This window comes from Spea bombifrons, chromosome 10, assembly GCF_027358695.1.
Source record: "Spea bombifrons isolate aSpeBom1 chromosome 10, aSpeBom1.2.pri, whole genome shotgun sequence".
Lineage (NCBI taxonomy): Eukaryota > Metazoa > Chordata > Amphibia > Anura > Pelobatidae > Spea > Spea bombifrons.
Window position 1 is genome coordinate 20,784,831 of NC_071096.1, and position 27,696 is coordinate 20,812,526.

At 43.1% G+C, this 27,696-nt stretch overlaps 1 protein-coding gene across 1 annotated transcript in view; it reads right to left on the bottom strand.

Annotated features, from left to right (window-relative positions):
* Positions 1 to 8,785: 8,785 nt before the first annotated feature.
* The window catches only part of NXF1 (nuclear RNA export factor 1), a 35,027-nt gene continuing 16,116 nt past the window's right edge, over positions 8,786 to 27,696 (bottom strand). Inside the window, exons 10-22 of the mRNA XM_053448533.1 lie at positions 21,817 to 21,924; positions 21,322 to 21,431; positions 18,445 to 18,481; positions 18,281 to 18,349; positions 18,139 to 18,194; positions 17,591 to 17,701; positions 17,454 to 17,512; positions 17,256 to 17,371; positions 16,814 to 16,853; positions 9,809 to 9,881; positions 9,529 to 9,711; positions 9,332 to 9,392; positions 8,786 to 9,225 (exon numbers count right to left, since the gene is read on the bottom strand). Coding sequence (XP_053304508.1) covers positions 9,187 to 9,225; positions 9,332 to 9,392; positions 9,529 to 9,711; positions 9,809 to 9,881; positions 16,814 to 16,853; positions 17,256 to 17,371; positions 17,454 to 17,512; positions 17,591 to 17,701; positions 18,139 to 18,194; positions 18,281 to 18,349; positions 18,445 to 18,481; positions 21,322 to 21,431; positions 21,817 to 21,924 — 1,062 coding nt within the window. The 3' untranslated portion in view covers positions 8,786 to 9,186. The remainder of the gene's footprint in view (positions 9,226 to 9,331; positions 9,393 to 9,528; positions 9,712 to 9,808; positions 9,882 to 16,813; positions 16,854 to 17,255; positions 17,372 to 17,453; positions 17,513 to 17,590; positions 17,702 to 18,138; positions 18,195 to 18,280; positions 18,350 to 18,444; positions 18,482 to 21,321; positions 21,432 to 21,816; positions 21,925 to 27,696) is intronic.

Here is a 27,696-nt window from a genome sequence, read left to right on the forward strand (position 1 = left end):
GGGTTCAAGCTCGGCACCAACCGTCTGCGTGCGCGTGCTACGTCATCACGCATCCCTATGTTGGTGCATTCTAAATAATCACCAGCAAATAATTGGGGGTTCAAAATGCAGAGGCTTACCACTTGGTCGTATTTATTTGCTAGAGCATTTTTATATGAAAAAAAAACAAAAAAAAAAACCATTTCATATATTTATAAATATTTATTGGGGATCTGTGTGACGTTTTTTAACCCATTCAGGAGCAAGAGATTTTCATACTCCAATGATGACAGTTGCTAAAGCATGATTTCACTTTTAACCTTTGATATAAGAATGACACTTCATGAGTCCAGAGGTGATTTGTCTATCAAGGGGCATTTGTGATCTAAAAGATCAGACAAATGTACTTAAATATTTGATACCCCCAAAACCTTAATCTAGTACAAATGTCCTGCTGGAGCAAACAAAATATCTGTATAATTATAGTTATTTCAGTGCGTTAGATGGAGCTTTTCTCTTGCTAGCAGTTCATCTGGTGAGTCGCTACAGAATATCTGCATTCAGCTGTATCTTCAGATGACCAGAAAATGAATTCATTAGAGCCTCTATATTAGTTGTAGGCAGGAATCTAAAACAGAGTGCCTCTAGTGGCAACTACTTCTTTATTGTTAATGCCATCGTGTGAATGAAGGCATTTTTAACCTGACGTGTAAAGGTCACATGGTGCTGGCCGTCGTATGTAAAGTGCTGCCCAGTAGGGTATAGCATCTGTATGTTCTCCCACAAATGATATCAATCACTGCAGAGCCGTCACTGAATCCCACAGATGGTACATTTTACTTGTTGCTCAGCATCACGTAACATTTATGTGTCCAGTTAAAAATTGCAGGCGCAATGAGGGTCCACCGCCCAGCAGGTGCGGGTTCCATCTCTGATATATATCATCAGCGGCGTCGTCCATTAAATGCGTTTCATGATGGTACTGTACTGTAAAAGTGAGTCAGTTCTTTGAATACGGAATATATTTTATTTTAATATATACTGACCATTGCTCTTATGAGTTTTGGCTATTGCTGATCAGTGGACTAGAAATGGGCATCTGTGCAATAAAACTTTAGCCATCTCATCAGTGTTCCAATCAACTGCAATTGGTGGCTACTGACTGAGACGGTTGGGGGTTCAAGTAATGATCTCTCTCTTCTGCATCACGCCGTGTTCTTTGATGCACAGGGACACTCGGTGAACTTGTGGCTGTATCTCTTGTCTCCATTCACTAAAAGATTAAATGATCAGTATGTTAAGCAATATTTCGACTGACCAGACTCAACTGCAGTTAGGGGTATCCCCCGGAGGCAGAGGACACATGGGGCTATGTTTGAGTTTGGGAGGGGGGGCACTGGTGGATTCCTGGGGAGACTTATAACTTGCCTTCCCAGTCCATTCATGTCTAAGTAACCCTGTGCTTATTGGGGGCACAGGGCGAACGAGATGGCCCGTCTGGTCTGATTTTATAATCCTTGATACCTAACATACTTCATCTAACATATTATCCTTCATGTGCAACATTCTTCATCTAACATACTATCCTTCAGAACCAACAGACTTCAGTAGAGTCTTCATCTTCCTATCCTTCTGTAAAACACATCGGAATAGATACAACACCTGTTAATCTCCGCAGCACAATATATTCCGAAAATAGTAAATATAGAATCTTCCGTACCCTATGTGATTCCGATCGTGCTAATAGCGACAATACGTTTAACCCGTCACAGTTCATGTGTCCATGATCAGAGCTAGAATTACTGCTACCCAGGGTAAATGACAAAGTGGCACGTTTTCATGGGGTTAAATAATGTTAGGACATACAAATTAATAGGAGTAACATTCTTAATGCTATAGTTGCTTATATAGAAGATAAAACAGTATCTTTAATATAGGCGATGTACGTTTTGATCCTGCACTTTTTCTAGATCTCGTCCTCAACACTATTCCTTACATTTGGTCCATCATACACCGGGGGCTCCCACCTAGTTTTCCGTATGGGAGAAGAAACCTAGTTCAGCTACTTAAGGGATCACGAAAGAGAAAAAAGAGGAAGAAAAAAAAAAAAACAGGATAATCTGAGCTTTTCGTAATATAAGGGTTTGTATCATTTCATAACAAACAATTAACATACCTTAGGTTGATACAAAATGAGACCCGGACGAGATGCCACATGCACCGTTGCCTTGAAACGCTTTAGGGAAGGCGAGTCTGTCAAATCTCCCCCTTCCTCGAGGGAATCTGCCTCGGAAGCTCTGTTCTCTAGACGAGGGGTTGAATCTAGAGCTATGGCCTCTTGATGGGCCCGGGAAGAATGGCCGAAAGGACTGCCGTCTTTTCAAAAGAGGTTTTCAATGCTTGTCCCCTGTGGTCTTCTCCAAAAGGGACTCGAACTCTTCCCCGAATAGAGTCTTACCCTTAAAATAGATATTAAGAAGCCTGTTCTTCTTAAGGCATTATCCGCCACCCAGACCTTAAGCAATCAGGCCCTTCTAACTGCAACGGAAAGTGCCGAAGCTCTGGCTGTCATTCTGATGTTTTCAATGGAGGCATCACAGAGGAAATCCATGGCCAGTCGCACGGCAGCAACATTCTTGAGGATAGTCTGCCTGGAAGTCTTGGCAGCAATATGCTCTTCGATCTGTGAGAGCCAAATCTTGACTGCTCTAGAAACTGAGGCAGACGCAATTCCCGGGTTTAAAGACAGCAGCAGCCGCCTCAAAAGATTTCGACTTTCTTCTCCATCAAGTCAGAGAAATGAGAGCCATCCTCAAGCGGCATAGTCGTCTTCCTGGAAATCCTCATAACAGCAGTGTCTACCAGAGGGTTAGCACAAAACTGAGCAAAGTCCTCATCGAAAGGGAAACATGCGTTTAACCCGTGTGGACAAGTTAATCCTTCTTTCCGGGTGGTGCCATTCCTGCTTGATAATGTCAGATAGCACATGATGAACAGGAAATGAGGCAGACTGCTTAGAGAAGCTGGCAAAGAAAGCATACCTGACCTCACAGTTGAAGTCTCAGTCTCTTCCACCGGAAACAAATATTAACTCTCCTCCCTCTGAATAACCTCTCTCTACATCTGGCTAATCAAATTCAGAGTCTGATAACAAAGGCTGAACAGGAACAGCTTGACGGAAGGCAGAGAAGGTAGCCTGCATCTCCTCTTTAAGCCAGGTCAAAAACTCCCTACCACCAGACGGCTCAGAATCCGCTACAGATATCAGGCAAACAGAGCAGAGCTTCTTCCTCGTATCTTGCAAAGCCTTGTGACACCTGGAGCATTGGGCATGCTTGGACTTCATAACAGCTTTCTTAGACTTGTCCTCAACAGAGGGCGGCTCAGAGTTATCATCTAAAGATGCAACAGCATGGAATGCACTACAGGCAGGGCCGGCCGAAGACTTAACGCCGCCTGGGGCGAAGTTTAAAACGCCGGGGGGGGGCATTTTAAACTTTGCCGACGCCATAATCTACGATCCCCCCCCCGGTAGTTACCTTTAAACAGTCCTACGGCGAGTCTCCCTGCTCTGCCACGGTGCCGGCTTGTAATGCTGAGCGCCGGAAATTGACGTCACTTCCGGCGCTCTGCATTACAAGCCGGCACCGGGACCGAACAGGGAGACTCGCCGCAGAGGAGAGAGAGAGAGGCGCCGAGCGGGTAAGCGAAAACCACTCGGTGCCCCTCTCTCTCTCCTCCGCTTCAAAAAACAAACAAAAAAAAGCGCTTGGGGCGGCAAAGTGCCGCCCCTTCTAAAGTGCCGCCTGGGGCAATTGCCCCAGTCTGCCCCATTATAGGGCCGGCCCTGACTACAGGAAGTGTGAAAGCCCGAACGGGAAGTCGGCCGACGCCAGAACACCGCAACAGCAGCGTCTAGCCACTGAATTCCTGACCGGAAAGCCTCCATGGCCATAGGAAGTGCCACCATCAGCTACGCAGGTGTCTCCGCAGCGAACACAACCGATGGAGCCACGCGAACAGCGGAGCTGCAGCAGCGAACACCCCCTGTAAGAAATCATTTTTACACTTTTAATTTGTTCTGCACATTTTCGCCCTGAATGCAACTTGAGTGTTAGGAACATATGTTATCAATTATGTGACGTAGCTTAGAGGGTCTTCTGTGAAATGCCAGTGAGTGTATCCTATGACTGCTCCAATAGGATTCCTTAACGTATACTTTAACCAAACGTAAAGGGGTATAAATATGCATGGTTACAAGGGCAAGGTCTCTTTTTTCACCTTCATCTCACCAAGAATACTCCTTACTAGCCTTACTAATACTAGCCTACAGTACCAAATACCACCATTTCCAGCATCTAGTACTGTATGTATCTTGATACTTTGTTATAGAATTAAGGTGCAAGGGTATTCCAAGGCGCCCCCCCCCCCAGGAAGGGGGCTTAGCATGGGGAAAGACGGCTCAACCTAGAGCCGGGGAAAATAATAAAAGGAAGATGAGTTGTCGTCCCCCCACCTGTTGTAGGGCAGGAAAAACACTGGTGTTAGTAGGAGGGGAGGGGCTTTTAAAGTTTTAGAGTCCTGCCCTATCTCAGGTACAGAGGAGGAGTCTATCCTGAGTGTCACTGGGGATGGCAGTGAAACTTAGTTAATTGGATATAAACAATTCTTTCAAGAAGCTTGGAGGTTAAAGGAAGCAGAGATATGGGACAGTAATTGGAGAGATCAGTCGGGTCGAGGGAGGACTTTTTCAAGATAGGAGTAATGGTAGCATGCTTGAAAGAGGATGGGACAGTTCCAGTAATGAGGGAGAGGTTGAAGATATGAGTTCAAGTAGGGACAAGGGTAGATGAAAAAGACTGGGTGAGAAGGGAAGGGATCGTGCCAAGGGGGCATGTGGTTGGAAGATAAGGGTCTCAATTTCTTCCACTGGGAAAAGAAAAGAACTATCTCCCCGGATCTCTCCTTCCTCAGATGAATACTCATGAAGACCAGAGGGCGGCTCAGAATTATCAGGAGCCGACGTAACCCCTTCAGATGCAACAGCACCCTAGGAAATAGAAATAGCACGGAGCATAATCAAGCCATAAGTCACAAAAGTGGCAGATTGAGGCCAAAGTTTTCAAGACCGGATGAAAACGAGGCTTGGAATGGAAGCGCATAATGGCCCGAGCCATGTTGGACGACTCTGGGATGACGAACAAGCTGCCCTGTGGCAAACAAGCCGTCCGGGACTCCTACCCCACACATGAGAAGCAGCAGCCGAGGACATTTCGCCAGCAGAAGGTAAGTGCGAGCTTGGCGGCGTGGCACCAGCCATCCAGCTATGGTGCAAAGGCATCGGCTCAACGTAGAGCTGAGGGAAAACAACAAACGAAAGACCAGTCCTCCCTACCTGATATAGAGCAGGAAAAAACACTGGGGATATCAGGAGGGGAGGGGCTTTTAAATGTTTAGATGAAGCCCTATGTCAGGTACAGAGGAGGAGTCTATCCATAGTGTCACCTGGGATGGCAGGGAAAAGCTTCTTAACTCTTCTAGATAAAGTCATTCTCTTCTCCGGGTGCCCCCACTTATCAGAGATGATTACAGCCAGGGACTTGTGAACTGTCAAGGTCTCATTTTTCCTTGTAAAGCCTAGAAATAGATCTGACTTATTGGCAATAATGTGCTGACCCATGTCCAAAGAACCTCTGACCACTGAAATTAACTTGTGGATTTCCTCTACAGGGAAGAAAAGAGCATCTTTCCTGACCTCCCTTTCCTCTTCTGAAGAGGTAGCATGGTTTTAGAGGAGGCCTTCCTAGGGACAACATCCTCGACTAGAGTCTCTCAGTTATCAGACATCATGAAAGACTGCATTGAGAAGGCAAAACAAAATAAAACAATCTTACCAGAACGGCCTTAAAACAGGAGCTGTAGCTAAATGAAACCCACCTTCAAAATTCAGTGTCCGAGGACTTGCTTCCTCATCCAGAGGAGTAGAGTCGGAGGTACGTGCGTCAGAAGAGACACCAGAAAGTACTGCCCGACCGGCTTCGAGGCCAGTCGCTCCCATGGCCGGACCTATGTACCCCTGCGATAGCCCCCAAACATCCATGTTCCCCTGGAGCATGTAGTGGGTGAGGAGTCCAGGCACCTCAAGAGCTCCTAGAGAGGATAGCCCCTATCAGAGTAGAGCAGGAACAAACACTGGGGAGGGAGGGGCACCTGCACTAAGTGATAAGCTCTCTGTGTGCTACCAGGAATGGGGGAAAACCCCCCAAAACAATTCAGTGTGCTAGTTCCTCAAGCATTGACAAAAATCAAACTAAGAAGCAGACAAGACCCTTTTTAACGTGTTTCTTTAATCTGGTACCAGATGTGTGTAGTAATCCTCCATGCCGTAAGGTTACATAAAACAGTATGCAAAATAGTACATGCCTCTAAAAGAAAAAATTACAAGCTAATGAAAAAAATGTGTTTATTGAACAAGAACAATATTAAAAAAAACAATGACATTCTAACTTGCTAACAAATGTTTAGTGGGTAATGGAGGACATTACACATACTCTTTTCTTACAAAATAAAAATATATAGCCATAGTGGCCCAAGAGAAAACAGGGCGTTTCATCAAACCTGAAACTTTTCTTCACTGGGGTAGGATATGAAAAGATGTAAACTTACATAAACTTAAAAAAAAGTCCTCTGAGGTGTCAAAAGACCATACATGTTTTTCCTATGTTAGCCCCAAAAGGGCATCTTTGACAAAACATCCAATTGTACCTCTCATGAAGAGATTACCTAAATTCATACAGATAAGCAGCCTCACACACAGGCTACCAACCATCAAAGCAACAGATCTGCTCAGCATGCCAACTTCTCTTCATGCATGTACACACACACACACACACACATATCCTACCCCTTGGGAAATCTACAATCTACCTCCATATGCACACAGATATCCACCACCCAGAAGTACAAATTACCAAAACCTCCCACAATTTGAGTATCACAGCTATACCATTTCTTTGTGCTAATTAAACACAAAATTTGCTTTTATGGGGATTGTACAGTTGCTCGTATACAAAAAGCAAAGCAAACAAAAAAATGCACATGATTTCCACATCTGAGCAAACTTTAATTTCCCACTGTTCATTCTTGCACACACCCAAAAAGACATACAAGCAATTAATTTCAAATGTAATAAGAGGAACTTTTGGGTAGCTACTCAAACGCTTCATTCAACAAAGTTGCCAACCTACTATTACTTTACTCAAGTGCTACCTAACAGTATACATTTAGGCAGGCCCCAGTCATTCAACATGAAACTAAAAACATTTACACAGTTGTTGTATACATATAAACAGGAACACATTTCCTACAAACTTGTGACATAGCAGAACTACCCCAATAGCCTTTCGGATACATTTTGTTCGCATCTACAAGTAAATCTAATTGATTAATTTAATGGTGGGCATAAAATATCCCTTGCCACATTCTCAAATACTCCTGTGTATCCATTTTCCAATCAGAAATGGTATACCAGCTTTATTAAACAAAGCTGCAGCTTTTAGTATACCTTAAGTCTGTGTTAGGAGACAAGAGTCTTCAATAAAAATTTCCAATCCCACTGAGCATGTTAACGACACATCTGTACAGTACCAAAAGGAACCCTTAAGTAATGTATACCCTGCATGTATGATGTTAATGATCTACATAGAAAGATAATGAAAGCAGCTCTCCATTTCCTATCTATGGAGTAAAATTGGAATCATTGGGGTTGACAGTGTTTGCATTTAAATCTTGCCAGAGTTCATTATGACATTCTCTAAGCAAAGTATAAAAAACAAAATTGTTGCTTGGCACAACACTGCCGTACAGGGAAATGGGAAAAAAAAAAAAAAAAAAAAAGGTTATGTGAACTCCCCCTACAACCCAACTGAACGTTTAATGATTGAGCAAGAAAATAAAGGGCTAACTTTTACTACACTTTTAAATGATTATTCAGTAAGGTACAACATACTTTCACCAATGAAGCTTAAAATCAGTATTTTTTTTGGTGTGAAAGGTAGAAATAAAGACCATAAACTTTGAATGTCACACAATCACAATCAATTAAAATGTCTTAATAAAAATTAAACAGGCGCATAAAAACTAAACTAGTTAATGTACAGCAACAAAAAAACAAGGATCAGGATCAAGTAACAGCAAAACTGGAAGCAGAGTTTATAAATCTTGAAGTGTTTTGGTTAGAATATTCCCCAGTTTCAACAATTACAAAAAACATTTTAGATAAACAAATATCAAAAAGAAAAAAAAAAAGGTACACCTTCCCCGCCCCCCACTTCAACTAAAACACTCCAAATTAAGTTAAAATAATGAAGTTACACAACACAGCTTCAGGCTTAGCTGCAGGTAGACAAATATGACATCCTTTCATGTTAAGATGGCATATTTACACTTAAGAGGGCAGTGTAAATATGCATCCCTAAAACAAGCTGCCGTGTCATGTTCTTCACAGCACGAACTTCCATTAACCCTTGACAATGGTGTTACACTATTAAGAACCTGCATGGCATACACATTCTTCTTTCGCACTGATGCCACTAGAACAGCCATTTTTTTAAACTAAAACATTCAAAATTACACACTGAAATTTAAACATTGAAAAGTGTATTTACATTTTTAAACAAACTCCACTGGTTCATATATAGCCTTACTTGACAGCTAGTGTTTTACTCTAAATATGAAGGTAAGTAAATAAGGGCTGTCTCAATTTCTTTCATGAAAATTTAGTTGGTGTTATGTTCTTAAAAATCTCTTTGGGATATTGACTAAATTTCTCATGGAGACTGGCACAAATGATCCAACAGGAAGAATGTGAACATCATAGGGTTAAGGCATTTGAGAAGGATGACCATTTGTTAAATCATACAGAGAACAGAAGTTTGAAAGAAGATCAGTGACTTCACAACCTTCCTCCTTTGAAGAGACAAAATTGTAAATTGGCTTGATTTCACATGAAGTCATCAATGGGTTATGTCACATATGCACACAGGCTATCCGGTTGTGCGATTTCATTTTAATAATTAAAAAACAGCTTAGATGGTCCAGAACAATGGTAATATGCATTATGAAGTTTGTAGCCATAACTTTTAGATTTCAGGTAGGAGTTTTCAGAAGGGATGCAGCATAATAAAAATTGATAAATGTTGAATGATGTTACTTGATAAATGCAACGTCTGGAATCACCCCCTCTGCCTGCAGGTTAAAAAGAAAAGAAGATATTTTAAATTAATGAGTCGATCAGAAACTGCAGAAAGTAAAAATTCTTTGGGTAGACTTAGCCGTCTCCAGCGTGAATTACCTTAAACTTCATAAAAATCTGGGCAGCCCGCTCAAAATCCCAAGCATTTTCCTGAAGACACCTAAATAAAAATGCATATGAAATCTGGTTATGAATAGTATTCAGGGAAGGACTTTAAGCAATATGCAAGCCAAAATAATATTCTAGAGAATATCACATGGAATCAGTTTTTTTTTTTTTTTTAAATGTTTGCTCACTTCTGAGACCACTCTGCATTCATGCCCGAGAACTGAATAAAAGCTTGAAGCATGTCCTGAGGTACAGGTGGTTGGGCAGGTACAGGACTACTGGATGGTGTGGGAGCTGGAGCAGCAAATGCTTTGTGGCTCTCTTCGGTGGTGGCATTCCTTATGAATTGTTCATCATTAACCAACAGGAGCCTGATTTAGGAAGAAAAAAAATTAGACTACATGTACATTTATATTTTAATGCAAAAAGAGGTTTTCTGGGGAACGACATATACAAGTTCAAACTTACCCTCCATCATTGCCAGGCACAGCTAAAAAGACACGAGAAAACGCAAACACAGTGTCACTTGACTGAGCATCAACTGAAAAGAGACAGATATGAGTAAGTTGAGATAGTTTTAATACAAAACCATGTTTTTTAATACCATAAAGTTTTTCTTAATGTGCTTGTTAAGTTAGGATTCCTTTTTCCACATTTGATGTACATAACAAAAGCATACATTTTGCCCACATGCGCAATCTTTTAAAATCATAGCAGTACATAAAAAAATTGTGGTAATATAATGCTATACAGTAGGTGCCACTGCTAAACAACAAAATCAATTTATGTTTGGCAACATTTGTTTACAGTAACATAACATATTTCCCTAAATTCTATTTCTTTTCTAAAACTACTGGCTTGTCAGGTATGGGAATGGTAAATTTTTTTTTTAAAAATGGAAATTTTTACTCACCGTAAATTCCTTTTTTCTTAATACAGTGGCAGTACGACTGGGTAGTGTTCTCTCCTTGTGGACAAGACGCTAAAAGTATTGAAAGGGTTAAGTCACGGAGAACTCCTCCTACTTAACCATAAAAGCAAGCTTCCCCTGAACAGCCCCAGTAAGTAACAAGAACACAAAACTGCTTGCAAAAATAATTTATTAGAAATAAAGGGAGAGAAATCCGTACTGCCACTGTATTAAGGAAAAAGGAATTTACGGTGAGTAAAAATTTCCATTTTTCCTGCCATACAGTGGCAGTACAACTGGGATGTAACAAGATCCCGTAAGAAAGGGAGGGCAACCAAATCCTCAGGAAATAACAGCTTGGAGCACCTTATGCCCAAAATCCGCTTCCGAGGATGAGAAGACGTCTAGCGGTAGTGACGAACGAATGTATTGAATGACGCCCACGTAGCTGCCCTGCAAATATCCTCTGGTGAAGGGGAAGCCTTCTCAGCCCATGAAGCAGACACGGCCCTGGTGGAGTGGGCCATGACTGGAGATAACAAAAGGTAGGTCAGAGACTTGGTAGCCCATGTGAATGGTTTCCGTGATCCATCTTGACAAGGTAGCCTTAGTAGCAGCCTTACCCGCCGAACGACCAGACCACGAAACGAAAAGCTGGTCAGTGGAACGGATGGAGGAAGTCCCAGCAATATATAACTCCAGGGCTCTCTTGACATCCAACATGTGCCACTTAGCTTCATCTGGAGAGGAAGGAGACGGAAAAAATGATGGAAGCACCAAGGGCTGATTAATAGTGGACTTTGACAGAACCTTCGGAGAAAGGAGGGCTGCAGGTGGAGAACAACTTTATCCTGATAGAAGATGGTAAACTTGTCAGAGGATGAAAAGGCTTGGATTTCACCTACACGCTGATCTGGAGGAAGATTGCCACCGTCCAACAAGTGATCTGAGAGAGGTAGTTACCAATACCTTAGACTCAGTTGACTTAGGGAGGAGAACGAACTGCGGTTCGGCCAGTATGGGATAACGGCTAAGACCTGAGCCCTGTCCGAACGAATCTTTTGGAGGACACGGGGAATTAATGCGACAAGCGGAAACACGTATCCTAGACGGAAGTTCCACTCGATGGACAGACCGTCCAGGAAGTCCGGCGAATCCTGCCTGTTGATTGAGGCAAAAATTGGAACCTTCCTGTTTCGCCTGGAGGCCATCAAATCTATATTCGGAAGGCCAAATCTTGACACCAGGGAGGTGAAGGTCCTTTCGGTCAAGGACTACTCTGCTTGAGACCATCTTAGCCTGCTTAGATCGTCTGCAATGCAATTGTCGCAGCCTCTTATGTGGGTAGCCGATAAGCCGAACAAGCCTTACTCGTGTACCCCCTTGTTTGTTTACATACGCGACTGTTGTAGCGTTGTCCGACTGAATCTTCACGGCACAACCTACCAATTGGGGCCTGAAGGCTACTAGTGCTTGAAGAACCGCTTTTAGCTTCCGGTAATTGGTCTCCGGAAGATTCGCTTCGTTCGTCCAGATTCCTTGCCTGAAGAGATAACTTAAATGGGAGCCCCAACCGATACCGGAAGCATCCTTGATAAGAGTTACCCAATTGCGAGGACGAAAAGAAAGGCCTTCTAAAAGATGAGAAGAAGTCCTCTACCAAGAAAGTTGGGATAAGAACTGACTCAAGATAGTTATGTCCCAGTCTAGGTCTTCCTCTCGCCTGGACAAACTCCGTAGAATATCCCACTGAAGGGGACGAAGTTGAGATATTGCCCACCTGACCACTGGGATGGAGGCTGTCAGGCCATGAGCGTCTTAGGTCTGCTTTCTGATAGAGCAAGTCGGATGTAATTGAAGCGATCTGACCGTTCTTATGATTTTCCTGATCTTTTCGGAGGATAGAAAAACACATTGGGAACACGCTCGGCCACCTCTAGGCCGAGGAACTGGATCCTGGTGGAAGGTATGAGGTTGGACTTGCTGCGGTTGATAATCCAGCCGTGCTCTTCCAGCAAACGCATTGTGGGGACTAGATCCGCCCGGAGCTCCTTTGAAGATTCGGCCTTGATGAGCCAGTCGTCCAGGTAAGGAACCATGGAAATCCCTTTTTCCTGTAGAGAAGCCGTCAAGGGACACAAAATATTTGTGAAGATCCTTGGGACTGACGACAGCCCGAACGGAAGGGCCTTGAACTGCAAATTATGAATTTTTCCTTTTACACGGATTGAAAACCTGAGAAACCGTCTGGAAATTTCCTCAATCGGAACGTGAAGGTAAGCGTCCTTCAGATCCAAAGTAGCCATGACGTCTCCCTTCTGAAGAAGGTGGGTGACTGAAGAAATGTTCTCCATACGAAAATGGCGATTACTGGATGCCGCTGTTGACTCTTTTTAGATCCAAAACGGGTCGAAAGGATCCATCCGGCTTTGGGACTAGAAACAGTCTGGAATAGACTCCTTGGAAGCGTTGAGAAATTTGAACTCTCTCTATAACCCCTTTTGATAGGAGAGATAGGCACGCCGAATATAGAGCTAAATTTTTCACCGAGGATGGATATGAAGAAATCAGGAACTGACTTCTGGGAAGAGAGAAGAAACCGATTCTGTAAACGATTTTCCGAATCCAGCTGTTGTGTGTAGTCTGTTCCCAAATATGCTTGAACTGCTGCAGCCTTCCTCCTACTTTGTCATAACTTTCTTTTCTCTTGTTTTTTGGAACGGTCCTGGAACTTTGTCTCCGTAGAAATTCCAAAAATTCTGCGATTTGGAAGAAGTCTGGAAAGGCCTGGTTGTCTTGTACGGATATCTCCTGTTCCATCTAGGACGTCTATCCTGGGGAAGAGCCCTCTTGGTCTCCGACATTTGTTTGATTAAATCTTCCAATGGTGCTCCGAACAAGTTACTCCCCTCAAAAGGTAAGTCACATAGAGATGCCTTGGAGGCTGTATCAGCCGTCCAGGATCTCAACCATAAGGCTCTACGATAACCCCATATTCTTAACCGATATCTTCACCAACTCTTGAGATGAATCCATAAGTAAACTGTTGGATAAACGCAAATTTTTTAGTAGTCTGGAGATTTTGGAATCTTGATCATCCGGTAAACAGTCCTCCAGGGCCTGTATTCAACAACTGTGCTCTAGAGACTACTGCACTGGCCACTGTCGCTCTGCATTGCCCACCTGATGCCTGAAATATGCGCCGGCAAGAAGTCTCGACTCTTCTATCCATTGAGTCCTTAAGACCTGAGACACTTCCAATGGGAATAGTCGTCTTTTTCGACAGCTGGGCTATGTGGACGTCCACCTTGGGGGGGGGCTCATCCCAATGCTCTTCACTTCGAAGTCGGAAGAGATGCTTAAAATGCCTGGAGAGAAAAGCCCTCTTCCCCGGGTATTTCCATTCTCTTTCCATTAGCTGTTTCAACTTGGGTAGTATAGGAAAACCCTTGATTTTATCTACTTCTTTGTCTGATAAACATGCGAGTCACCTCCTTAGTGAACCTGCGAAGCTCCTGGGAAGGAAAAACCGCTTCATCCTCAGAACTGAACGAGGTTGAGGAGTCCTAAGATTGCGAGATTTAACTTGATGCGAGCTCTGATCTAGAGGAAGAACCGGATCTTCTGCGTTTACAGGCAGCATTCCCCGAAACCCTTGACTGAGCTTGAGCCGCAGAGACCTGGAACGCCTCAAAGGTCTGTGCTAGGTTTTCCTGAAACCATCCCAGGAAGGATTGCAAGTCCTTTTGTTTGTCTTTAGTGAGTTGTTCTGCCGAGCAGGCATTACACATCTTTTTTCTGCATCCATCCGGCAGAGGAGTAGCACACTCAGAGCAAGCCACATGGCTTTGATTTAAAAGTGGACTTTCTAGGAATAGGAGCAGATTTCTTGTCTTTATCTCCAGGTAAAACCAGACTAGACATCTGGTTAAAGACAAAATACAAATGTAAATTAAAAAAAAACAAAAAAAACAAATAATATCTATATCTATCTATCTATATCTATCTTCTGGAGGATGAGAATATTAAAGGAAAAGAAAATCTTACCTCAAAATCCTCAGAACCGTGTGGGGGGGCTGGTGACACGGTATCTTGTGCTGAGAAATACCAATGCAGACAGACAGGAATAAAAAAAAACAACCTTTATAGGTTTGAATTTGGCGCCCTCCAGAAGATCCGATTTGCGCATGCTCAGTAGCGCGATCGGATCTTTGGTGGAACGCAACGCCACCTGGGCATGCGTTCCACCTACTGCGCATGCTCCTCTGACAGCCGAGAAGAAAAGAGACTCCGACACAACCCTCCGTGACATCCATAGTTACGGAGGGGACCTCCGTAGGTTACGTAGGCTGCGAACCCCCAGGCAACAACCCGTGTGCCTCACCAGCCTTCTGATCTTTGGGGAATATCCCCCTGCAAAGCGCCAAGTCCGTCCCTGTACGGGACAAGAAGAAAACTGGGGCTGTTCAGGGGAAGCTTGCTTTTATGGGTACGTAGGAGGAGTTCTCCGTGACTTAATGTTAGAAAAATGCTTATGTAATCATAAATATTATTGCTGACAAAGACAGTAGAAAATGTCTAGTCTATGATGTATCACGAGTTGCGCCAACATATCTACTAAGAGGCGTAACCTGCTTAAAAAGTAACCAATCAGAATGATGCATGCTATTAGAAGTAGATAAGAAATATAAGTTATATAAACCATCTAATCCAAATACGTAATTAGACAACGCTTCGACTTTTGTGTGTTGTGTGCCTTGTCTCGATTATGCGCATAATCTAAATAAAGGAAATAACTTTTTCTGAGGAGAATTCGACCATTAATTCAACCAACACTTAACCCTTTCAATACTTTTAGCGTCTTGTCCACAAGGAGAGAACACTACCCAGTCGTACTGCCACTGTATGGCAGGAAAATAAACATTTTTACTTGAGGTGGTAGGCTTAAAAATATTGGGGCACGTATACCGTATTTGGCCGAAAGTCCCGGCAAGGGAGATTGTTTAAGCACATCGTGCAGACGCGCCGGCAGCGGAGGTTTATACTTTAATCGCTGCAGCCGGTGAACGTCTGTGCGATGTACGTTAACAATGTTCCTTGCCGGTACTTCCCATGGCGGAAGTGCCCGCACCGGAAGTTGAATACGCGTTATGCGTAGATGTCCCCCGCTGGCCCCGCAAGACCCAGTGGAGTCTGCACCGCTAAGTCTGGCGGGGGGACAGAGTGGCAGCATATCTCGGGGGGGGGGGGTTGGGTTGGGTTGGTCAGAATTTTTTTTTCTTTAAAAAAGCACCTAACTTTTAGGGTGCGGCCTATATTCGAGCCAATACGGTATATTTTGCACCTAGTATTTTGTTCCTAGTATAACGTGAATAAAGATGAATTTGGGGATCTCATATCTTATGGATGTCAGTGATGTCATGGCGACATCACCAGTGGTCCTAAAAAGTTTGTTTTCCATTTACGTGTGTTTATATAAATTACATATTTTTCCCTCTTTCTACCTCAAAACTTCCATGATAACAGTGCAGGGGGAACAATCAGATTGCAACAAGTTGGACAGACCCTTCTGGCAAGAGTCAGCATTAACACCTACCAGAAAGGAGTGCCCAGACATTCATATTGTAGCAATGTACCGGCTATATCTAATCTGTTGGCAGTAAGCCAGCGATGCTGGCTTCCGCTAACAGTAGGAGTCCAGGCTGTAATTAGATTTTTCCAGTGTGGAAACAGCAGGGATACGTCCTTGCAGATGCAAAGAAGTCATGACATATTGGTACGTCATACAGGGCATCAAGGGGTTAATCTTTGAAACAATGTATGGTATCTGGTAGATTCTATACTACTACTACTTTTCAAACATTTGCCAAAGCATTCAGGACTTTAGAACAAAAACACAAACTAGCAGCATCTGTTTGAAATGCATAAATACCGTATTATAAGATGACCCCCCCCCCCAAAAAAGATGTGCCCCTATACGACACTCCCAGATATGCCTTTTAACCCCCTTTTTGCCACTCTGCCCCTGCCTCCCAGATATGCCTTTTAACCCCCCCATATGCCACTCTGCCCCCCCAGATATGCCTTTTAACCACGCCCATATGCCACTCTGCCCCGCAGATATGCCTTTTAACCACCCCTATATGCCACTCTGCCCCGCAGATATGCCTTTTAACCACCCCCATATGACACTCTGCCCCGCAGATATGCCTTATAGACCCCCATATGCCACTCTGCCCCGCAGATATGCCTTATACACCCCCATATGCCACTCTGCCCCGCAGATATGCCTTATACACCCCCATATGCCACTCTGCCCCGCAGATATGCCTTATACACCCCCATATGCCACTCTGCCCCGCAGATATGCCTTATACACCCCCATATGCCACTCTGCCCCGCAGATATGCCTTATACACCCCTATATGCCACTCTGCCCTGCAGATATTCCTTTTAACCCCCTATGTGCCACTCTGCCTCCCTGATATTCCTTTTAACCCCTATATTCCACTCTGCCTCCAGAAAGCCCTTGCTCTTTGTCAAGGAATCGGAGATCTACTTACCTTTAAAAATTCCATTTACAGTGAAGCAAAGCAGTGTGTTCTATAGTAAAAAAATAATAAAAAAAAAATACAACTTTGTCTGAGAAGGCAGATTCAAACTTAAGTGAGCAGCCTATAAATCAAATATAAGATACTGAATACTGAATAGGAAAATACACAACAATGGGATAAGATTACTACATGCCACTATGGAAAAATAAATCTCAATTGATCACATGGTAAAGTTAAAAAAAACAAGCAAAACAAATAGTAGCTTAAGTAAAGGGGACAGTAAAGTAGCAATGGAAACAATGAACACCCAAGAATAAAACAAACTTAATAATGGCAGAGAGAAATAAAAATCTGGAAGAGATAAGCTGAAATGCAATGGGAAAGGAAGGACAACAGAGTAAGTGACAGAAGAACTGCCAGAAAGAGTAACAAATAACAGGTGCAAACTAACCGACTGGGAAACAATATCCACTACAAATGAGTTGAGGTCATGTTGGGTCCTTGGGAGCTCGTTCAGGAAGCCAACAACATTCAGGCGCTTGTGTTTAAGAAGTTTAATACGGACAGCTAAAAAAATAAAAAGGTCCTTTTTTTAGACGTCGTTAAGGTTTGTACATCACGTACAATGGTATTTGGTCTCAGAACTTACATAGATCTTTGAGTTTCTTAATATTTCTGCTGTCCTTGAAATATGGTTCAAGGCTGCTCCTATGTGTAGAAAGATATGAATTAGTTGGAGAAAAGGTTTTGGATCTTGTGGAAAGCATAGAGCAGAGAATTACTCACCTGGTGGGGTTTTGCCACGTAAGCCAGGGAATGCTCATGGAGCAGCACGCTTCATCATGGTAAAAATTCAGCAGACTCTGTCTATCTTCTCCATCATAACAGGCATAATACCTTCATTAGGATTGGGGTAATATAGGAAAGATGAAAATAGATAAAAGAACAGTTTAAGATAAAAAAAGTAATGCCAGTAATGGGAAGAGCTGAAGAATATGAAGGTTCTGGCTGGGGGACTGTCATAATTGTAAAGAAAAATGAGAGGGAGTACAGTGACAGTAGTGTACCAGTGATATGTTCAAACAAATATACGTTTTGTTTTTTTCCCAATTTCAGTTAATTACCGAAACAAGGGATTACCCGACTGCTATTGTAATTTGAATGCACTGCCTTCAATTGTCCTGGCAATATTGGCAATTTAGAAGGTGTATTGTTTGCCAATGACAATACTTGGACTAATTCCACCTGAAGTTTCAAATATTACATTTTGTGACAGAAAACAAAAACAAAGAAAAAAATGGTTGTGTGTGTAATGGGAGATTGGAGATACTCACTGCTGCAGAAATTGTAGAATTAATACTTTCAATTCATCGCTGCTCAAGAAGCTCCCCTGAGAACAAGAGGCAGATACACACATATGATGTAAATATCATCAAGCATCAGTACCACACCCTATGTACAGAGACAAACTCTCACCTTGCCTGGAGGAAGCGTGAGGGGAGTTTCAACCTCAAATATGATTGGTGGCGGAAGTTCATGGCCATCCTAAGAAGAAAGAGGACACGGTTAAAAGAAAAGGCTGAGGAACAAAAAAAATCTTTACTAGAATAAATCAAGGCCAATATATAGCAAAGACTCACCAAGCGAATTAGTTTGGGAAATCGTTCACGCACGGCTCTGTCATCCAGGGTGAGTGAGCACCACGAAAGAATGGAAAAAAAGAGAAACATACAATGTCAGCTCTAGCAAACTGCAACACCCATTGCAAAGAATGCATACTCCGTGATTAGGAACTCCCTTCTCTATCACATGAGGGGTGGTGCATCCACGTTGATTGATCATTTATGCTGGGAATGTAGTCAGTTTGCAAGCTTTTGTAACATCACGCATTAATAACACATCTCATAAGAAGCAGAAAATGGTAATATCACTGTAATATTATGTTTTGTGGAATACATTTTCTCCCACAACTGTCTACTACTTGTGCAAGCGGACCAAGTGTCAGACAAATGTTATGATTTGTGTCTGTTTTCAGACAAAGAATTTTTGTTTGGATAAAATTTGGAGGGCTGTTCCCATTTTAAACTAAATTTGTTATTAACTATATCATGCTCTCTCAAACTCTTTGAATGGCTACCTAACTTCTACACAGAGCACATCTGTGCCTGCATCTCCTTTCCTGGAACGCCGCTTTCTCTCGTTGCTCATCTGTCTTCTTTGCGAGCGTGGTGCTTCTCCACAGGATCAGATCTATAAACAAAGCTTCACAGAACACTTCAAGAAAGGTGGAGCCTTTGGATACATCCTGCCCCCCCCTCCCCCTACGATCGGAGGAACGAGAGAAAGGCTGTAACCGTAGCACAACCCTTTTGCGGAAGTACTCTGAGAGACTGGAATAACAGATTTATCGAGAGGTGTAGAAACAGTTTTTCTCCACAAATCTGTCCGCATTATTCTGGCCTGAGTACTGCAGCACAGGGACAGCCTCTCCCACATTTTGCCAATCGGGGAGAGGGTGTGCCCAGAGGCTCCACTTTTTTTGTACATGCTCCTGGAGGCCAGGTTCATAGAGCTGATACCAGGAAGAAGCAGACAAAGACAGAACAACGTGAGAGGCAAATAAAGCAGTGCTGCGAGAAAGGAGACGGGGACAAGGAAGTGGGGATAGAGAGCATTAACAAAAACAAAAAAACAAACTAAACTCTCCATGTTTTTAGACATTCATACAAATTGGCAAATTTCATTCAAATTAACATTTGTACAAAATCCCAATGCACAAGTATAGTGCCTGCCACCCATATTGTTCTTGCCTTGTAGACTTTATTGTGGCAGACATTTAGTCCACACCTTTCAATGATTCTTCCTTAACTTTGCTTTAGCTTTATCTGGGGTGAATTATACAAAGATTTCCATGCAGGGGAGATATATTAATGTATACTACCAAACCAGGAAAAATAAAAAAAACCTACTTCAAATTTGTATTTTTAGTGTTTCAATTAAATTTTAAAGAGTTTTTAAAAACATTCCATCAATTACAGAGTGAAGCCACACTGTTTAACCACAATGGCAGGATCTAGAGCTGTATATAATACTGAGTAAATAGAATATCTGAAAAAGGAGTATAGAGATTAAAAGAATATGAAAAAGGTGGAAAGAATATACCATGTGGAGTAGACATGAGTTTATTGCAGAATGTGTGCACATATGGAGATCGTGTGGGGTAGAACAAAAAAGGGCACATGAGGAATGCAAAGCTTTCAGACCTCAGAACTTCTACTGCTGCCAACCCCAGCCAACATCCAGCTCTTCCAAGTGTCATTTGCTGCTTCAGCTTCATTATGGGGTCCAATAGTGGGTAAGCTCCACAATACAACTCGCTCTTTGGGCATTATGACATGTCACATTGATCTCCTCTCAGGGAGACCTTATTCTAGATTTCTAAACTACCACGTCACATGTGGCTTGTAGTTTCCTCCCCCCTCCTCGCAGGAAGTGGATTTTGGAGGGTGTATGCATGTGCAAGGTGGAAAAAGGCAGCAGATTCAATACTCTTACTGACCCCTCTTCTGAACGCCAGCCCCGATCTCAAAACTGTTCTCATGGCCGTTTTCAGGTCTGCCTTAGGTTGCCCCCCCTTCAGAGGGTCTTACCCGTCATAGACCAAACAACCACATTCATCTAAAGAAGGAGGCAGGTTCATATTGTTGGAAATTGGTTTCATTGGGACATCGATTGTATTGGTTAGGGAACAGAGTGAGGGTACTTATTGGTAAAAGTACCCCAACAGCAATGCACAAGGAAGGTGAGAGGGATGAGGAAAGGAGGCTGGTGCAGGTTCCAATTAATGAGTATGTGCTGTAATTTTATGATGTAAATAGAACAGTGTGAAAATGTGATGTAAAAATACAGAGGAAGACAATCAACGATAAAGATGATGTACAATGTAATAAGGACAAAAAAAAACAAAAAACCTTCTGCAATATAAAAGTGTATTATCCTACAGAATAAACACATCAGACAGGCCAAATCAGGATGTTAAGCGATTTTTTTCATGGAAGTAATTACATTATAGGGCAGTTCTTTTTCAAAGTGGAAGTCACAAATCAGAATATGTGCCCCAATCCTGCATAGAAATCCTCAGATAAACCCAGCACGAAAAGGAGAGGGGAGAAGTGTTATCTCTCTCTCTCTCTCTCAAGTGCTCCCCTATGTTTGCAACCATAGTCAGATGTTCTAAAGAGTGAAATCACATGGCAAAAACCACAATGCACAGACTCAAAGTACTTATTACAAAATCTCTTGAAATTATAAGTCTAGCCAAAAGGTTTTTCTTGGTTAACTGAATTTAGACCTATGGCTTGCTTTTAAATACAAACCACAGATCTAGCCTTCTCCAGCCACTCCTAGAACCACAAGCAGAAATTCCATACTGTAAGATCAGCTATCTTACAGTATGGAATTTCTGCTACTTTATCAAAATTCTCCTCATCTACCATGTTGTAGAACCATTCACTGACCTGATGTAGACTCCCTCATCATGGAAGTTGTCACAAAGAGGGTTTCCATCAAGCCAAAGTTCCTCAAGCTTCAATCCCTTAATTGCATCCAGCTCCCGCTCAGTCTTCAACTACATGAAGCAAAAATAACAGCGCATTCAGCATAATAATTCAAAGGTGACAGTGAAGTTAATCCTTCCCAAGGATGCATCACGGGCACTAAGGAAAATTTGGTTAGTCCATCACCTCTGCACAAATTATATCCTACTCTCTACTCATATACATAAAATGTAGGTCCTCACTATATATCCATAAGTGACAGGAATCAAGACTTCCATCACCTGTGACAATAGATTTCCAGTACATTCAGAAGCGCAAAGAAAAAAAAATGAATAACCCAACACTGCAAGTACTGCATAACTTTAAATTCCATGCTACATAAGAGGGGAAAATATGTACTAAATACACCAAGTAATTCTACTTCTCAAGTATGTAAATACATGTAAAAAGCCTTACCATGTTGTTGGACAAGTGCAGGATCTTTAAATTAGGTGCTTTGTTATGAATTTCAGCCATGTCATCCAGTTTGTAGATTTTGTTGTTGCTGATATCCAATGACAACAACTGGAAGAATAAAGAACAACGGATTTATCAGGAGTGAGGGGGTTGCGTGACTGTAGACAAATACACAATTTTTAAGACAGGAAAGTGCCATTAAAGGGACACTCCAGCCATCACATGCTTACATGCATTTGATAATTTAAATTAAGGTGCTCCCTAACCTCCCTCTGCAAGTTCATGGGGTGATTCTACAGAATCTCCCATATGCATTTACTCCTTCCCCCACCTTCCAGCTATTTTCTGTTAGATATGTTTGAATTAACATTTGATAAACTTACTGTTGCTTAGGTCAAGCAGACGGTCATAATTTGGAATATCAAAACTGTCCCTTTAAATGCTCAAGTATTTTTTTTTTTTTTTTAAGTTTTTATTATGTCACAAAAAAAAAAGACATTTACAAAAAAACCTCTCATTCTTATGATATACAAATTAGTGTTAAATTAATTTTGTAGCATTCAAATACAAAACGGTATAAAGACCAAGTTGCTTCCTAAATCATCTAGGGAGGAGAGAAGAGAGATATTGATAGCGTTTATATAAAGATAATATTTTAATTTAATAATTGCCAGGATTATATAATATTTGGTGTGTTTTACCATTTCCAGAAAACCATCTTTGCCATGGAGACCAAATTACATCGTAATTTTTTGTATTGTTATGAATTCGGTAAAAGTACTTCTCCATTGTATACTGGTAATTTATTTGATCTATAATTTGAGGCCAAAGTGGAGCTTGTTCCGTTTTCCAAGATTGAGCTATACATATTTTGGCTGCTGCCAAAATGTTAATAGCCAAATACAATTTCGATTTGTTTTCCCAAGGCAAGTCGATATGGAAAAGAAAGGACTGCGGATTCAGTACCATGTCAATATCAAATAGTCTTAAATAAAATATTAATTTCAGATCTTACTTTTGAAAGTTTATCACACTCCCACCAAATGTGTATCATTGACCCCAGTTCTATTTTACATCTCCAACACTTGTTGGAGGTAGTATTATACATTTTATGCAATGAGGTTGGAACATAGTACCATCTGTATCTGTATAATGCATCGCTTTCCTTAATTTATTCCAGGATTCACACCAAGTGTCAAAAGAATAGGAAACACCCAAATCTCTTTCCCATTTCAGAATAGTATTCGGTTTGTCTAACGTATTCTCTTGATCCAATATGTTCCTTAATCGCGTAATTAGATTTTTTTTTTTTCAATTCTCCGTTTATTAGACATGCACAGTAATAAGACAGAGATATGGCAAAAACATGTCATAAAATGTGCAGGGGATACACAGTAGGAAATAAATGTGAGCGGCAAAAAACGATCCACAGTATCACATGGAATAATAGATACAATCAGTCACATAGAAGGATCTAAAGAAAATTACCGCATACCAGAGTCGCGTAACGGCCCTTAGCGACAAAGAAAGCATAAGGTAAAGGCCGGAGAATACAATATGGGACCAGAAACGTCACAATGTATGAAACAAGAATCGAATAACGATAAAACAAAATAACCGAAAATCTCACGGCGCCGAAGAAACAACATAAAGTTGAAGAAGAATACAGGATGCAACAAAAAATAGACAAAAAAATAGACAAAAGGCCAAGCACGGGACTGAATCAGAGGTCAGCATCAGAGGTGGGGGAAGTCGCCAAGGTGACACCACCCAACGCCCCTAAGGGAGACTGCCCGTAGTCGGCGACCAGAAGGCGAGACGAGGTCATAAAAGATAACCATGGGAGCCACTTAAGGCCATTCTTATATTCTCGCCCCTGGGATGCGGCCACCAAGTCCTCCATATGATAAATGAAATTAACCCTAGATATCCAGGCAGCGATCGGCGGAGGACCTGGCTTCCTCCAGAACCGGGGGATAACCGACTTTGCCGCCTGGATCAAGTGAATAGTGAGAGACCTCTTATAGGTCCCATATGAGACATGCGTGTGCAAAAGTAATAATGACTCCGGTGAGGCAACAAACCCGGGGTCAGACACCTCCACTATCACCCTAACGACAGCCTCCCAGAACGGACGGATATGTCTGCATTCCCACCACAAGTGTAAGAAGGAACCGTCCACCTCCGCGCACCTCCAACACAAGGGAGAAACCTGGGGCAAGTATCGATGTACCTCCAGGGGTACCTTGTACCAACGAGATAACAGCTTAAACGCGTTTTCCTGGATTCTGGAAGAGATGACACTTTTATGGGTGAGTAAGAACATCTTTTCCCAATCATCGTCGGTAAACTGAATAGAGAGGTCCTTCTCCCAGAGGCTAAGGTAAAACGGCTTCGAAGTGCAGTGGGCGTCAACTACTAGTGCATACAGATGCGAGAGGAGGTGCGAAGGCTCCTTAGGTAAAACACACAACTGCTCGAAAGCAGTCAACTCCCTAGTGAGTAGAGCGTTAGGGAGAAGCGTGGAAACATAATGTTTCAAACGGTGAAGCAGAAACACCGAGCGAAAGGGAGGGGGCGTCTGCCCAACCAGAGCAGCAATGGGTTTAAACTCGGAGCCCTGGAGGAGGTGGTAGAGTCTAACATGTGCCGTCGCCAGACGAGGCAAAGAGTCAGAAATGCCCCTCTGCAGGTCGGGGGAGAGCACCGGATTGTGTGAAAGGGAGAGAAGGGGGCACGGGGAGGACGTGAGAAGTCGGCGACATGCGAGTCGCCGAAGGACTCGCAACGTAGCCGAGATCGTGGGGTGTTTAGCTACCTTTAAGCGACGGAATCGGTCCGGTAACCATGGAACCGCCGAGACGCGATGCCACAGAAAAGAGCCTTCTAGGGGGATCCACAGCTTCGGTACCTCTAGGGACCACTCCACGATACGGCGGAGGTGGGATGCCATCCAGTACCATTCCACACTGGGGACCCCCAATCCCCCACGGAGCTTGGGTCGTACCAAATGATGGAACGATAAACGAGGGTTACGATCTCCCCATATGAATTTACGAAAAACTCTATTACATGCCTTGAAGTAGGCCTTGGGGAGGAATATAGGGAGACACTGGAAGAGATATAAGAACCTAGGGAGTATATTCATTTTTATGACCCCTATACGACCGAACCACGAGATATGTGGCACAGCCCACCTGCGAAGATCACTAAGTACCGTGGAGAGCAGGGCATCAAAGTTTAGCGACTTTAGCCGGGAAAGATCCGCCGAAATCCAGAGGCCCAAATATTTGATGGCTCTAGGCTGCCAACGAAAGGGGAAGTCCCTAACCAAGGAGTCCCGGAGTGACACAGGTAAATTAATCCCCAGGATCTCTGATTTCTGTAAGTTGATGGTATAATTGGAGAGATCTCTAAAAAATGCTTAGTTCCCGAATGATGTGTGAGAGAGAGGAGGAGGGCTGTGTGACCATACAGAGCATGTCATCAGCATATATGGCGAGTTTATGTGTATGATTAGCAATATGAAGGCCAGTGATATTAGCATTTCCCCGAAGTGCAGAGGCAAGGGGCTCCATTGCCAGGATGAACAACAGCGGAGAAAGGGGGCAACCTTGCCGAGTTCCGTTGTGTATATGAATACGTGAAGACAAGATACCATTTACTTTAATTTGCGCGGACGGATCGCAGTACAGGGCCCTAACAAGATTAAGAAAGTTCCCCCGGAGGCCAAGTGAGGACAATGTCTGAAACAGGAAAGGCCAAGCAACTCTATCGAATGCCTTTTCGGCATCCATAGATATCAAGGCAAGGGGGACATTGTGAGTGTTAGCATGAGTTATCAAATTAAGCACCCTGATCGTGTTGTCCCTAGCCTCCCTCCCCGGGACAAACCCCACCTGGTCTCTGTGGACCAAAGAGGGGAGAGACGGGCTCAAGCGCAGTGCCATCACCTTGGCCAACAATTTGAGGTCAGTGTTAATCAGGGAAATAGGCCTGTAATTGGAACAATGGTCTGCGTCCCTCCCTGGTTTAGGGATAACCACAATATGAGCGAGATTGGATAATGGGTCGAGGACCTGACCCCCCGCTAAGGAGTTAAAAAATTTAGTCAAATGGGGACCCAACACCGGAAAGAAGCGGCTATAATAGTTGGTGGTGAGGCCATCAGGGCCCGGACTCTTACCCTTAGGGGAGAGTTTCAAGGCGAGGTTTATCTCGTCACTGGTGATCGGGGAGTTCAAGGACTCGATGACGGAGTCCTCCAGGCGCTGGGGAAAGTGTTCAGACAGGTAAGACTGGATAGAGGAATGGGCCTGCGGACCACTAGAGGCTGTTGCTGGCAAGTTGTAAAGGGACAAGTAGTATTCATAGAAGCACTGAGCGATCTCAGAGGATTCATAGCTGAGGGTACCCCTACTGTTCCTGATTCTGGGTATGTATGAGGAGGAGGACTGCGCTCGTAGCGCCCTGGCCAGTAGCTTCCCGGGCTTATCACCCAGTTCGTAAAAGTGCTTTTTGGCCAACATAAAGGACCTTTTCGTTCTATCCTCTAAAAGGGAGGCCATTTGAGTTCTAAGGGTGAGGAGCTGAGAAAGCAGTTCAGGGGACAGCGTGGCTTTATGGGATTGTTCCAGCCTGTGTATCTGTCTGGTGAGCGACACGACTTCGGCCAGACGAATTTTCTTAAGGGTGGCTCCTAATTGTATAAAGTGGCCTCTCATGACGGCCTTATGAGCCTCCCAAATTGTAGGAAAGGGGAGATCGACGGAAGTGTGGTCGGCAAAATAATGCTTGAGATGGTCTGATAGATCAGAGAGATGGACAGGATTATCTAAGACGTTTTCATTAAGCCTCCACGACCAGGGTTTAAATGTAGGCTGTGTTAAGGCAAGGGTAAAATGAACGGGAGCATGATCACTAAACGAGCAAATGTCAATGTTAGATGAGCGCAATTGTAAAAGATGATGATGAGAGAGAAACATTACGTCTATACGCGTGTATCTGTTGTGGGGAGCAGAGAAATGTGTGTAATCCCTATCAGTAGGGTGTTGGGCCCTCCAGACGTCCACCAAACGGTTAGAATGAAGAGCTCGTCTGACTCGTTTAATATGCCTAAAAGAGATGTGAGAGGAACGGGCAGAAGAGTCCTTCAGAGGGTCTAGAGTCATATTAAGATCACCTCCGAAAACAGAGAGGCCTTCCTGAAAGTCCCCAAATTTCGTCAAAATACGACTCAGGAAAGTCGGTTGATTACGATTCGGGGAATAAACGTTAGCTAGCGTGATCTTTTGATTGCCAATAAAGCCCTTAACGAAGAGAGCCCTACCCTCCGAATCCCTCCACACATCTAGAAGCCGGAAGGAGAGACATTTGTGAAGAAGAATGGCAACTCCCTTGGTTTTAGATTCTGAAGAACTCGATAGGAACACCTGGGAGAAACGACGGTCTGTGAGCTTAAATTCCCGCGGGGATTTAAAATGCGTCTCTTGTAAAAAAGCAATATGTGAGCGAAATGTATGTAATATATGTAATAATTTGGACCTCTGCTGTGGCTTGTTTAAGCCCCTCACATTGAGCGAGGTTAGTTTAATACAGTCAGGAATCGACATCGGAAAGCAGGAAAGGCCATAATAGGTTAGTAGCATCCTGGCAGTGAGATAATTGTAACAAAAACTGAACTAAACCATATAAAACAAATAAAAAACATGTAGAGTCTAGAGCAAGCTCATGTAGAACAGCCAAAGACTCTGGATGCCGAAGCATCAAGTAGTGAGCCCAAGGACCTAGCGGTAGGTCATAAACCAACACTCCACCTCCGCAAGGAAGAGGAGCGGGTCGGCTCCGGGGGAAGAACATCAGAAAAAACATAAAACCCAA